The following is a 14,504-nucleotide window of genomic DNA, read 5'->3' as shown; positions in this document are numbered from 1 at the left end:
ATCTTCTGATGTTTTAAGAGCCATCTGTATTTCCTTTCCCATTTTTTGATTAAGTCATTGATTTGATAAATCTAATTTGAGGTCCGTTGTAAACACGAGCCCTCTTTGCATCTTGCCCTCCTTCTCTAGTCCTTCCTCAAGTTCCTTCTGGCTTAAAAGCAAACAAGCCCAACCAGACCATTTCTTGTGGCCCCATACCTGTTGATGAAGATCAGATGGGCTGATTCACTTTTGTTAGGGAGCAAAATGTTTTAAATGTAGCTTTGCTGGTAAATGAAAAAGGGCCCAGTGGGGTTTTGCAATAGAGGAGGAGGAGGAAGTGGCTGAGAGGGAGGTTGGAAAGTAACGTAGTGGAAGGAGCAAGGGAAGGAAGTGAAGCAAAAAGCAAGCGGGGAAGGGTAGGGTTACGGAAGGTACAGCTGGTGTCCTGCAGGGAGGAAGTCCCCTCCAGTGTCAAATTGGTAAGTTCCTGCCACGGGCTGACTGAGAACTCTGCATGGTGAGTCTGTTATGACAGGCCTCCCAATGGCAGTAAGTTCTCTTAAAGGGAAACAGAGGTGGGAGCATGCCAGCTTCTACCAGGGATATATGGAAAGTTTTCTATTCCTTATATGTTTTTGGCAGTCTTGATAAAATCATTTAAAACAGTGGGTTGATAGGAAAGGCAACCATTAAGTGACTTGAGGACAGCAAAACAAACTTGTCATTCCTAAGAAATAAAAGCAACTGGGATTTAGGCCTAGACAGAATCCAGAGGTTTGTTTTGGCATAATTGATTACAACATCTTAAAAAGAGGGGATTTTTACGAAAATTTTTTTGTAGTGAGATTGCTCTACATTCTTTTTCATGACCGGAAAGTCTCTTGTTTGAGAACCAACAAAGAACTTCAGGAACAGAGGGCTTAAGTTTTCTCAACACATGAATTTTCTCGTTATGAACATTTACACCTTTTATCAGTAACTGGAGTCCTGTGTGGTCTGATCCTCGTGGAGGGGAGAGGGTGTTCTCCGGCTTTGTGCGGGGGGCACAGAGTCTCCTTTTCCCTTGAGCCAGCATGGCCTCCCGAATGTCACCCTGCCCCCTGCTCTCAGGAGGAGCTGGGGAGCTGTTGGCCCGAGCCTCTGAGAGGGGACTGCCAGCCCCTTGACTTACCTTGACCTCCCTGGTTGGACCCTGGAACTGTGTTTGAAGCTCTTGGCTTCATTTTGTCGTCACCATTGTTGATCAGGCCAGTCTTTTAAATCCTCCTTGGTAGGTTGATAGATTTTACTCAGCCTGATACCAGCAACAAGTTAAGCTCTTTAAAGTTGCTGTCGCTGTGCTTTGATAATCATTCTGTGCGAGGACTGGTCCTGAACTCTCAACATGTGCTCCTCTTTACCTGGTGACAGAAGGGACCTCTACGGGGGCTGTGATGGCCCCATGAATCTTGCTCATTTTCTCGCTCTTAAGGAGAAGGAGCCAGGATAAGGCATTTGTTGGTTTGTATGTATGTAAAACAACAGTAAGTAGATTTAAAAATTTTCCTTGTAACCTCATCATCTAAGAAGAAGGGAGACTTCTTCTCTGTTATTGGGAGGCTTGTCGAGGCTTGGATATTACCTGCTGAAAGTGTCTCGTGATGTTCTTTGTGGGACCAGAGAGGATGAAGTGAGGGCAGGAGCACAGATAGAGGATGCCGAGGCTGTTCCTGTTTCCCAAACAGAGCAGGGGCTCGGGGCTGCCGCTGTCCCGCAGGCCTGCCAGTCTGCTGCAAGTGCAGACACGACTCTGTGTGAGTCCCCGTGACACACCTGAGCCGGGAAACTCATGGGGAAGGGATTGCAGATGTCAAGTGTGTGGATAGTCCGGCTGCTTCCTCGATGCAGGTTTTGTTCTGCTCCGAGGCTCTTCCCTCCTACCACTGAGCCTTGCCATCATGGATGTGTGATAATGTGATCGTCACCCCGGACTTCCCGTTTTCACATGAATTACTTGAGGTTCAGAACAGGAGTGAGAGGCCATTTTGTCTTGGTTTCAGCTTCCCATCTGAGACCTGCCTCATTTCAAAGACACTGATCCTGGGAGGGCCTCATTCTCCAGATAAGACCTCACTTTCCTTTCACAGGGTTTGCCTTCCCTTCAGAATACAGGAAAGTACGTGTGGTTTCAAGAGGCTCCTGTCCTTAGAATGTAACAGGGAGGGAGATAACTAGGTATTGCCCCTGTCTTCTTGGTGAGCAGTGTACTTTTCCCTTCCTCACGTGGGGAGGGCGCTTCCTTCTGTACCTCAGTCCGAGCGACTAAGCTTGACCCAGCAACCAAGAGGAAGGAGAGCTGACCTCTTAGCAGTGAGGGACAAGGATGTGAACCTACATTCCTGTCCTCCCTTCCTCCCAGGTCTACTTGGGGAGGCATGGTGACGACGCTCACTTTTCTACACCATGACCAGCTTGTGGCCTTGCCTATGGATGCTGAACAGAGCTGCTGGTCACCCTCACAAGTTAAAGAAGGGAGCAAGAAGTTCAAGAAGGCTCCCCATCTCAGAGTGGGGCTAGGGCTGAACATCAGAGACCAGGCTGACTGTAGGAGCTGGGGACATTAGTGTGGCTCTCCTCAGCCTGCCTCTGTGCAGCGAGTAACAGTAAAGGCCCTGTGTGCTCATCTCAGGAGAATAGACAGAGGAGCCCGTGATGGCTGCCCTGGAGGAGGGCACAGGAGAAAGCAGAGGAGGGTGGGTAGCTCGTGCAGTGGGAGCGTAGCAGCATAATATTGAGACCGCCGCCCCCCCACACACACACACAATTTGTTTTAGAAGGAATCGTGACCAAGTAGTGCAAGGTTATTGGAGGGATGTCATTTTCGTGGCTCCAAATAAACTTTAGAGTCTTAAGAACTCTGACCAGCAATGCTTTTATGGAGAATATACCCAACGTTCACACGCACATTCACTTAGAAAGTAAATGTGGATTCTTTGGTGACTCAGAAGATGTGCTCATTGAGTAATGCTGCATAATTTTAGCATATACATGTAGCATGATACCATGTAACTTCTTGGATCAAGTTTCTTTAGGTTGAGCTGGGTTTAAAATGATGTATCATCCCCGTGCTGGGGAGCAGGAGTAGCTGTCCAGTGGACACCTCAGTCAGAGTGCCAGTTCTGTCTGGCTCTTCCCAGGCTGATGTATTCGCTGGAGAGGCAAGGTGGGGAGTGCTGTCCTGGTGGCTGATGCAAGTCCGTGGTCCCACAGCTGGAGCGCCAGGATGAGAGTACATCCTGGGGTTGGCACTGAGCAAGAGTGGGCGCTAGGCCTTAGCCGGGGAATAGTGGCCAGATGGGCTCTCCAGAATCAAGAAGCAGGGCTGAGGGCCACTGGAGTGGGCCTGGGGAGGGTAGGGAGGAGATGTCAGCTTGCTCTTGATGACAGACTCACAGTACTGTCTTCCCGTGGCCCTTGAGTTGTCCCTCAGGATAACTGTCCTAAGCGGGGAAGAACACACAGGGTGCTGTGAGGGCCGTGGAATCTCAGGAGTCAGTCTTGATGAGGCCTGGCAAGGGCCCCACAGAGGCTGGAGTGGGAGGCTGGGGGACCCTCTAGTGATGGTCATGCATCCTCAGCCCAGCTGTGCTCCCTGATCCTATTTCTCTCCTCCACTTCTCTTCCCACCGTGGTACTTCCTCACCCTCCCAGACTTCTCTCTAATTTTGGCTTGTTCACGACCCCTCAGAGCCCCTGCTCTATCTCATGACCTCTTGCTATACTTTCTTCCACATTTACATGTTCTTGATAATTTTCTCAATACACAATCCCAAGATTAGGACTCGGGAGCATTCTGTGCTCAGCCCCCTCCTGGGCCTGGGGTTGAGCTCTGGGTTGGTGGCCCTGTGCTCAGGTAGTCTCCCCTTTGTATAAAGAGCGTTGGCAGGGTAGTGAGGGTTCGTGGACCAACTGCCAGGGGTTGAGGGAGGAGTGGCTCTCACATTCTGCCAGCCTTGACGAGGATGATCCCAGGTACCAGGTTAAAGAGTGCTGGGTGGGAGAAGCAAGGCTGGCAGGGAAGGTGCTTCATGTTTCTTTTGCATTTGCGTGTACCTTACGGTGCTTGGTTTCTTGACTTATGTATGAACTAATTAAGTTTAGATGCTTAGAAGATAAATGACCACTGAATATACAGGAGGTTGATGGTGCTGTTCCAGAGTCTCAAATATTTCTTGGCTACACTTGTACCTTCATCTGAGAAAAAAAGAGTGCTGCTTGGTTTGTTCTTACCTTGGCTTGTAGGGACCTAATACGTGCTATTCACTGAGCGATGGGCAACGGCACACCCATTGCCATTCACAAGGAAGTGGTGTTTGCAGTCCCCTGGCTTTTCCTGAAAACTGACTGGAGGTGTGTTGTTGCAGGCTGGGGGCTCTTCAGTGGCATCCGCTCCAGTGTCCGCCTTCTCTCGCACTTCTGTCACGCCCTCCAATCAGGACATCTGCAGGTAATGCTCTGCTTCACACGCTACGGTGGTTCATGTGCATCTCAGGAATGAGCGTTCATGTCTGCAGGTTCTTGATTCTCCATATGCCTCTGCTCTAAACAATCAACCTGGTTTTACGTGCTGTTTGCTCACCAGGTACCGCGCAAGTCTCATTTCTTCACTTTGATGTCTATTCTCTTTTAAAATTGTTTTTACTTTCTGTGCTTTTATTCCACTGTTCTCTGCGTGCAGTTCCAGTGCAGTGTTTTCTGAGTGTTGTCACCACAGTCCCGTGCAGTCTGCTGTTGTCTTGAAAGCTCCTCCCTGCCAGAGTTCTCTGACACAAGGGCTCACTGTGACAGTTGTCTGTCAAGGCACAGTGCAGGCATCAAAGAGAAATTCCCATGGCTCAGAGTGGGTCCAGGCCTTGAAGCCTGCTAAGAATACCAAAGCCAGAAGAACACTAAAGTTCTCAAAATCCCTGAATGATGTGGGTGAGAAGGCCCAGGATGCTTTGGAAAGTTTTGACTCTGCGGAGAGAACTTGCTCTGAAGGGAAACTGATACTCCCTCAAGACCCGTGTCTCAGTATTAACAGGTTCCACCAGAAAGAAAAAAGAACACTGAATCACAAACCTCTTGGCAGTTGCAAACATTCTTGCGTTTCATCCCTTTCCGCCAATCGTTCAGCGGCCTCAGAGGCGGGAGCCGGCAAGGGGGGCATGCACATCCTGCTTCTGGACGAGAAGGCAGATGGCAAGGCCGTGTCCAGAAGCCGGCGGCTGCTCCGGTACCTGTCCTCGCTGTCACACGGCTTGAGCACCAGCAGCCTGCACTGGCTCCACGAGCTGGAGAGCTGCGCTGCCGGCCCGCACCCCGCGAAGTCCTCCAGCGGGCCGGCCGGGAGCGCGGGCTTCTGCTCCGACGAAACGGGAGATGATGACGTCTTTGAGGACAGCACATCCACAAAACCGAAGAGCAGGGTCCTGCGGGCGCCCATCTGCTCGGTGGAAAAGGACAGTGACCTGGATGATCCTTCCCCTCTCTCTGAAAAGGGCCCCCCCATCTGTCCTGTGTCCACATCAGGGGATGCCTGCAGGTTGGTTTGCCAAGAACCACCATTCTGACCCTCTCTGCTCCCCACACCTCCATGGCCTCATCTTGCTTTAATATGTGAAGTTTCAGGAAAATGAATAGGCAGTTGTACACAATTACAGATCAATAGTTTTCTCCAAAATAGATTATTGGTATCATTTGAAAAACCCATTTTTATGACATGGGTCCCAAGGTAGTTTCATAAATGATAAAAGAGGAAGAAGCTACACATATTAAAGGCCAAGCTGACTCTTCTCAACTAAAAATAAGTAGCTTTTGCATAAGGAAAGTGGAAGAAAGAAAATAGTATCTCCAGTCTTCCAGCTTGATGGTCTAGATGTTAAGCATTGGCTTCCCCTCTCGACCTCATTTTTACCCATCGCTCCACCTGCAACACGATGTGCATGGGGAAGGGCTGCTCTTCAGCAGCTCCTTCCTTCCTTCCTTTTAACTTGGATGCAGCCACTTCTGCCCAGGTCCTGACTCCACTTTTATCTTCCCAGGTGCAGCATCCTTGTCAGGCCTCCAAAAGCTTTCAGAATTCACTTTTGCCGCTACTCTTAGGCCTTCCCCATTCTAACCTTTCCCCAGTGGCCCCTCCTCAGGATCAGCTCTTATCATTTCTTTTAACAATTGGATCAGAAACCCCTCTCACAGAAACAAACAGCTGAGAGCCTGGCCTGGGCCAGAGCCCAGTTCCTTTCAGACCAGGAGTCCCTACCTGCTCTCCAGCTGCTGGAAAAGACCTTTCTGTTTCTCAAAAGTCTGTTAAGTTCCTTGAGGTTAGTAGCTACGTCCTGTTGCATGCACCCTTAGAAATAATGAATGATTTAAATTTCTCACTTATTGCTATGAGTGGTCCTGAAAAAAGAAATGAAATTGCAGCATCTTATAATGGTTTTTCAGGTCCAGGAGAAGCACTGTGGTTTCTCTGTTTACTCTCTGAGAGAGGACAGAAATATGTAGTTGTGGTGTGTGAAGATGAGGTCAGTGATTATAGCTAGCAAGCAAAGTTCATCATCTTTTCAAGTCACTGGTATTTTTGAAAGGTAGAGTGCTGGTTTTGTTTTACACAGAAGTTTTACCTCTAATTATTTTAACGTCACATAAGTTCTGGAAGATGTTTCCATGTTGCCTTAAATTCATCTTTTAGTGAAGTTCTTAAGTCTTACCCAAAATGACTGCTTTGTCATTTCTTATATCATTTTTTCCTCTCTGATGCCAAATGCCATCCAGACTTTCCATGTTGGTGCGGTAAGCTAGAAATTTTTAGTTTGTAGTAATTGTTTTCATTTGTGTTTGTATGTTTTCGTGCTTATAGTCATTTTGTGATGTTTGTTTCTGAACGTTTTCCTTGGGGGGACTGACCTTCCACTGAAGCGTCGTCTTCCCTGTTGTGTGGCCCTCCTTGTAATGACTGGCTTTCCTTCCGCCGCAGGATCTGTCACTGTGAAGGGGATGACGAGAGCCCTCTGATCACACCCTGCCACTGCACAGGGAGCCTCCACTTTGTGCACCAAACCTGCCTGCAGCAGTGGATCAAGAGCTCCGACACACGCTGCTGTGAGCTGTGCAAGTACGAGTTCATCATGGAGACCAAGCTGAAGCCTCTGAGAAAAGTATGTGCGAGGCCACCCTCGGAAGTACTTTAGCTTCACTGAGATGAGCACCCAGAAGGGTCAGCACCTGGGACTGGGTGGAGCCACAGTTGGCTTGTGTTCACTCCTTTAAGAAGTGGGGGCTGGTGTGTACATTCATGTTTCTAGTACTGATTTCCAAGCCCCTCCTCTCAGGAAGAAGCTCTTTCTGTCCATTCAGTCATATGACGTTTTCTTTTTCCTTAAAACTAAGTCTGCCTGCTTGTCTGTATCAGTCATTTGGCCCTTGACCACAGACTGTTTTGTGACATCTTAGTCAGCATTAAACTTTGTATGTATTAACTCTTCATGCTTTGCCTCTAATTAGGTCCATATAGTGGAGATTAGTATCTCTCCCCAGCACAAAGAACAGCATAACATGGTAAATTTATTTCTATATACCTGTGACAAGTGTTTGCTAGATGGGAAGTGGGGGCAGATGGGAAAAGAAAGGAACCACAGGCATTACATGCCACACAGCTCTCTTCAGGTCCCGTGTCCTTGCTTCCTCTGAAAGGAGCCTCATCCGGTGCTCCCCACCTGTGTAAACACTGGCCGTTCAATGTGTCTGTGTGCCCAGAGTATGGAGAGGTTTTGTTTGGAAGAATAAAAGGTTTGTTCTTATCTCAAAACTCATAAATTGCAAGGGGAATTACATAATCAGGTAACAGCACCAACATGCCAATTCAGTGCTAACTTCTATGGTGATGGCTCGTATCAGATATTCACAGAAGGAAGTATTCATTGTGGGTCGGAGCTCTGGGGAAGCAGAGTGGTGGTAGCATCATAGAATGTTTGGTGTTGAAGCAGTTCTTGAAAGATCAGTAGGATTTAGAGGGGAAGTGAAAGGACTCTGGAGAGGTCAGATTGTCTCTGGAGAAAAGCATCCACCGCAAAGGTAGGGTGAGCATTTCAGGGGAGAACTGAATGTGTCTTAGAAAATCAGGGGGACATTTTAGGAGGGAAGCCAGATGAAGATACTGTGTCACACCATAGCAGAAAGAAATCTGGATGTTAGGGAAGGCAGGCACAAACTACTTAAAAAATGTTTTGTCCCATAAAAGCCTTATTGTTTTTTGGGTACCTACTCTATGCCGATCGCTCAAGTGAGTCTTATGGCACTTTGACCAATATAGATAGTCCATGAAGGCTCTACTTTCAGCTTATCCTGCATAGAACCGCCTGGAAAGGTTGTGAGTAGGACTGGCAGAGGATATGCAGTGTTTACACTTGTTCTTTTTCTCTACTTCTATGTGTTTTCTTCTGATTCGGAAACCAGTAAATGAAAAAGAAAATCTGGCTATTTGGAGTAAATTAATGAGCTCCTAGAGGAGATGGGACAGACTGCTTGTACCAGGAACTCTTAGCATCGATTTCACAGTGTTGCTGCCAATGTAGCAGAGGACCAAAGAGTGAGCGCCCTCCACCATCACCTTCACGACACAGTGTGACCCATCTGCTAGTGTGTTGTGGTGTCATCAACCCCCTTCTTCCCCTCACTCATGCCAGTCAGCAAGTCACGGAAACTTAAAGTGTGCCACCTGGGTCTTGGGCCAATGTGCTGTTTTCATCAGGACCAAAACCATAAAGTCTTGTATCAAAGCCACTGAATGCCTGCTTTGCCAGAATAAGCAGCCAGGGGATTGCTGGTGGTGGTTCATAGCTCATCTTGGTCCCAGCTTCTCTTCATTGCCTAGAGAGTTGGATGTGGACAGAATACCAGTGCCTGGTACCTGGTTGATGCCACATGGTTTAAAGGGAGCAACTCTGGGTGTTTGGGGAAATTCATCTAGCTTGGGAAAGGGGGAGGGAGGAGGGAAGCCAGTCTTAACCATCAACAAAGCTCTCACCCCATCGTAGCGCTTTACGCCCATGAGCCTGAGTCTCACGCTCTGCGTGTTGTCTTTCCAGTGGGAGAAGCTGCAGATGACAGCCAGCGAGCGCAGGAAGATCATGTGCTCCGTGACGTTCCACATCATCGCCATCACCTGTGTGGTATGGTCCTTGTACGTGCTCATCGACCGCACTGCTGAGGAGATCAAGCAGGGGCAGGCAACAGGTATGTGCTCAGAACGAAAGGTGCACCCAGGAGATCCTGGATGGCACAGTGGGTCTTAGGATTGGGATGTGATTCCAGGTTGATTTTCAAGTCAGACCTCAAATGTCTGGGCTTCTGGAAGGAGGCATCAATTATGAGGCACCACGCATCCTTTTTGGATGTTTCTTTTGCTGTGGTGGTAGTTTTGAAAACCCAGTCAGGAGAGATCAAATCATGGAGAGAGAGAATCTCCACGAATGCCCCCTGGAAGAGCAGGATAAAAGGCAGTGGACATGCTCTTCCACTCCTCCTCCAGCGAAGCAAGATTCGATGAGTTAAGAATCCATGGTTATGGGAAGTTCAGAAATTGTGTTTTATTTACTTCACATCTTAAATAAGGTCGGCTGATAGGCTAACCGGGTTTTTTCCCTTCCAGGAATCCTAGAGTGGCCCTTTTGGACTAAATTGGTGGTTGTGGCCATCGGCTTTACTGGTGGACTTCTTTTTATGTACGTTCAGTGCAAAGTGTATGTACAATTATGGAAGAGACTCAAGGCTTATAACAGAGTAATCTATGTCCAAAACTGTCCAGAAACAAGCAAAAAGAATATTTTTGAAAAATCTACACTAACAGAGCCCAACTTTGAAAATAAAGATGGACGTGGAATCTGTCATTCCGACACAAACTCTTCTTGTTGCACAGAACCTGAAGACACTGGAGCAGAGATCGTTCACATCTGATGATGTGGAGGGTGTGTAGTTCTCCTGGACATCTGCGAACAGCTGAAGGAAATTGTTTACTGCCAATTGTGTACATTTTCTTATGTCCTTTAATAGCATAGACTGGGCAGGTGACTATTTTTAATGGCTTCTCTTTTTCTAAACCCTCCTTAGTGACTCTCCTGGAAAACCCTCACGTCAGCTGTGCACGGCTGGGTTCTGCTTCCGCCAGCGTGTCTACAGGAAGAGAAGAGCCCGTAACACCATGATGGGGCGCTGGCTGGGTTCTGGCCTGTAGTCTTGAGCAGAATGAGAGAATAAGATGCCAAACCTGAGGTTAGAGCAGGAGCTGGTAGCGCCTGGGCCCTGATGCGCCTCTTCCAGTTGGCAGGTCCCCTCACGGACCCTCTGGAGTGGAGTGTTGGGAACATCTAGCCATGAGGAGAGGCTTCCCCCTCACCAAGCAGAGCGCGGGGAGGCCGCCACTGACAGTTCCTGAGCAGACGGGCCGTGGTGCTCTGTGCGTGGTGGTGAGTGATTCACTAAGCAAAGCAAAGCACTTTACAAAAAGAGAATCTGTATTTTGTAATATGTGTGTCCCATGGGATTGACATTTAAAAGGACGTCTCATTTAGAAACCTTCCCTTCATGACCCTGATTATCTCTTTCACATTATAATAGATCTAAAACCCTTTTTGCCTTATATATGCTAAGAAACGTGACATCTACTCTGTGTCCATAAAAGGGACTTGTGACTCTAAAGCAGGACAAACAGGTCTGAGGCTTTTTCGTAACACCTTATGGGAATTAATGGATGCTAAATGGCAATTCGAGCGTAATTCCTGTGGTTTTGAGCCTGTTTTATGACAAGTCTTCATGACATAGGGCTGCCCTGAATGTTTCTTTTTTTTTGGTCAGCCTGGAAGAAGGGTTCATGAGATCTAAATGAAAAGAAGTGAGTAATTAGAACAAAACTGAATATTTAAAAACTATTCCTTTAAAGACAAACCTCTCCAGTTTGTGCTGGCTTCACACTGATGGAGTAGGCATTGCATGGCCCTGGTCTGGGGCGTGCACACTGCAGGTGCTCCTGGGTGCCTGCCACTCAGCCAGCCCCTGCTCCTGGCACATTCTGTGGGTCACTGCCCAGGGCAGAGAGGCAGATGGGCTGGCTCTGGGGTGAGGGCCAGGAGTGAGCAGCAAACTGCCCTGGTCCACCGTGTCCCTGATCCCAGCCACTCCCCTGCCCATTTGTCGCCTTAACTGGACTGAACAGAGAGGATCCTTTAGGGGCCCCTGGCCCTGCTATCAGTCCATTCTGTCATCAGGGATTATCTCCTGTACCATTTTTCATAAAACAAAACCAAAATTACTACCATCAAATGGCCTTTGTCCTTTTAAAAAGGTCTGCTTAAAATTCTGTTTCTAAAGACCAGTTTCATCATGCCAGGCAAATAAGAGTCAACTCCAGGAAAATAGGCCAGGGGGGTCTGCGGTGTAAGTTAGGTATGCCCGGATACTTACTCTCCAGGAAGCTCTGCAGATGAGCATCTGGGGTGAGATGCCTGGGGGTCCTGCCCGCCATCCTCCGAGCCTTAGTTGCTTCATCCAGCTGTTAAGAGGAGGAAGCAAACAGAAGATGATTGCTTTCCATTTCAGAGTAGAAGCCCCATGGTTTGTTTTGAAAGCCAGGAGGAGGCTGAAGGATCTTTAAGCTCTGGAGGAGGGCTTTGCCCTGCCATGGAGTCTCTGGGCTGGCAGCTGCTGTCCAGTTGTAGCCCATCCCTGGAAATAGGTCAGCCGGCCCTCTCTGTCTCCCAGGGCACATCCAGCCCGTGCCTGTGCTCACTGTGCCCCAAAGTGCAATTACCTTACACCCTTTCTCAGCCTGGGGACACCAAGCAGCTACAGACTGTCCACTCAGGAGAATCCCAGGTCAGCCCTGCCTGTGCCCCTTAGGAACTGCCTGAGCAAGGCCCCTTGTCCCTCTAATGGCAGATGAGTGGTCAAGGGAAGACTGGGATAGATTTTTAAGTGGGAATCTTTCCCTTTCCCCCCGGTGGAACCCCTTATGCTGGACTTGAAAAGCACTGAGATTTTCTGTAGAGAGGAGAGTGTGCTTAGGTGGCGCAGCCCCAGGGCAGCCCACCCAGTGTGCCTGGCACCCTCTATGGTGGAGGTGCCTTTATAACCATGACTGTTGTGTTGCCCCCATGCCCAACCAGACTCTCGCGGGAAGCCCTGTCACTTCTTCTTAGGAAGGGCCTAAACACCATCTCGTCACCTCCAGCCAAGCTCCTAAAAGTCTCTGCCTGTGGACAGTCAGCCCCATGTCCTTCTTTTCTCTCCTGGGGTGGCACACAGCTACCCGGTTGCCTTTCTCTTTCCTCGCAGGTTCTGTTGAGCACCTCTGCCCCCCTACTGAGTCCCAGGGCTAATCTCTTCCCCAAGGGACTAACGGTGAGTGCGAAGCCCTGCCAAGGTTGGGCTGTGCTGCCACCTAGTGGGAGCTGTGGATCTGCCAGGCATTCCTTTAGTCTGTGTCAGGGGGCTTAATTATTCCCCATTTCCTCATCATTTTGCACCTGGCTTTAGTGAGAAGATGACACTTGGCTGAACTATATAGAAACGGGGAATGAGCTTGCAGGTCTCAGGGCCAGGGGGGCTGATATTTGTAGGCCAGGCAAGGGGGAGAGGGAAGCAGCCTCAGGGGTGTCGCCAGCCAGCCATCTCTGATTTGGCCTCTGTTTCCCCTCAAATTATAGTTCAGCTGAAGGGCTTTTGTGCTTGGGTATATTTTAAGATTTTCCTGAAAATCGTGAAAGACCTCTTCCTACCACAGGCCCCTAATGTCACTTCCTTTTTTGCTTCCATCCACTCTTTTCAATCTTATGGGTCCAGTTTCAAAACCTGCGGGTGTGCCCTACCTGGCTACAGACATACGGACCCAGGCAGTTGGGCCCGTTCAAGAGCCTCAGCTAAGGCCTGCACGGGTTCGAGCTGCCTGTGCTGCCTGGTGGTCGGCTGCAGAGCTGGAGGAGGACTGGGCACGGCAGGGTGTAAAGATTCACGACAGTGTGGATTTGGCCTAATGCAAATACGCATTTGAGATACTTTCCCTCTTGGATCTGATTTGAAATATGCAGCTTCCATCTCTAGTCCAAGGAAAGACTGAAACATAGGGAAGTAAAAGCATTTGTCTTTGTTTTGGAAGTAATTGTGCAACTCATCACCTATTTAGATGCAGTGTTTGTAGGAGGTTGATTGTTAATAAAGACCAAATTTACACTGGCATGTGTGGTGTAGTTTCTAAAAGGCACTTCACATTTGAACTTTTTCTTAACTTAGAGAATTTCGAGTTATCTAAATGTCTAGTTTTGTATCCCTTTGTGTATGTTCACTGTTCTTCAGTATTACTGCTTGAATAATTCTCTGTATTGGGGGGGTGGTTGTACTATACACGGGAGTATCTAATTGCAGCAATAAAGCTTTTCTTTAAAAAGGAGTTTTGCCATGAAAATGTTTTCCTGCAAGGAGGCTGGGAACATTGGCAAGCACTCCAGTGGTCTGGTCCCCTTTCCGGGTTCCTCTGGCTTGCACATCAGGAAAGTAAATCAGGCGGACTCGCGTGCAGATTTGGTCTGTCCCTGTAAGGGAGGAGGGATCCCTCAGTAACTGGCAGTGGGAAGGAGTGGGTTCTGGAGGATGTGTGGGCGTGGGAGTGAAAGCTGAAGTCGTTCTCACAGGTGTGCTTGTCTCAGACATCCAGGCTCAAACAACTTGGACTCACCACACTCAAGTTCTCTCAACTTGAGAGAAGCCAGACTCAAGTTCAGGGTGTGTATGGCAGCACGACCATTGGAACGGTACATTGCTTAACTAGCCTTATCTGCTGAAACATATACTGAAGCACAGCCCAGCTGAGTGAGGGAACGGGGCAGGGCCGACAGGGCTGCTGGCGATAGCTTAGCCTGGCTGCATCTCCTGGCTCCTGGCGGGGCTTCCCTGAGTAATGACAGTGCCGTCGATCCTCCAGTCTCGGGACTGCAAGCCACTCCCGGGTCTGGGAGTGCCGAGGGCGGGCACCTGGCTTCACCTTTGTACACCAGGTGAAAGGAGGGAGGCCAAGGTCGCCCCAGCATACTGTCCTTGGTGAGCTGGGAGAGTCCGTCCACGAGTGCAGGGAGACTGGGGAGCTAATAAGCAGGAGGGTGCTTTGCCACGTGTCCTTGCCTGACTTGGGAGAAGAGGTCCCCAGAACTGAGTGGAGCTGTTGAGGCTCCTAGAGGAAGAGGTGGCCGCAGAGCAGCTGAATCTGCTCAGGTGTGGGCTTGCGGGAGGGACAGGGCCAGCGTGTGCCCCAGACCTCCCCCCAGAGCTCACTTGAGCTCAAGCGTCAGTTGGAGGGAGTGGCGAGGAGCATGGAGCTGAAAGAGGAACCTTCTGTAAGAATGCGAGGTGGGGACTGCCCCGTGAGGAGCCTCTAGCTTTGGGGACCCGATGAATTTGCGTTTGGCTGAAGGGACGCCCAATAAGGTCTTGTTGCCGGCAGGCTTGACACAGTGCCA

At 49.1% G+C, this 14,504-nt stretch overlaps 1 protein-coding gene across 7 annotated transcripts in view; it reads left to right on the top strand.

Moving 5' to 3' along the window:
* The window catches only part of MARCHF8 (membrane associated ring-CH-type finger 8), a 119,132-nt gene extending 105,902 nt beyond the window's left edge, over window positions 1-13,230 (top strand). For 5 of the 7 annotated variants that reach the window (XM_061178299.1, XM_061178376.1, XM_061178531.1 and 2 more), the window contains 5 exons: window positions 4,386-4,468; window positions 4,700-5,545; window positions 6,980-7,160; window positions 9,090-9,237; window positions 9,653-13,230. In XM_061178299.1, coding sequence (XP_061034282.1) covers window positions 4,386-4,468; window positions 4,700-5,545; window positions 6,980-7,160; window positions 9,090-9,237; window positions 9,653-9,957 — 1,563 coding nt within the window. In that variant the 3' untranslated portion in view covers window positions 9,958-13,230. The remainder of the gene's footprint in view (window positions 1-4,385; window positions 4,469-4,699; window positions 5,546-6,979; window positions 7,161-9,089; window positions 9,238-9,652) is intronic. The other 2 variants (XM_061178449.1, XM_061178684.1) reach the window with 2 other exon arrangements.
* The last annotated feature ends 1,274 nt before the right edge of the window (window positions 13,231-14,504 follow it).

This window comes from Eubalaena glacialis, chromosome 1 (genome assembly GCF_028564815.1).
Source record: "Eubalaena glacialis isolate mEubGla1 chromosome 1, mEubGla1.1.hap2.+ XY, whole genome shotgun sequence".
NCBI classification, from domain to species: domain Eukaryota; kingdom Metazoa; phylum Chordata; class Mammalia; order Artiodactyla; family Balaenidae; genus Eubalaena; species Eubalaena glacialis.
The sequence above is the reverse complement of the archived record's forward strand: the minus strand, read 5'-3'. Positions and strand labels throughout refer to the sequence as shown.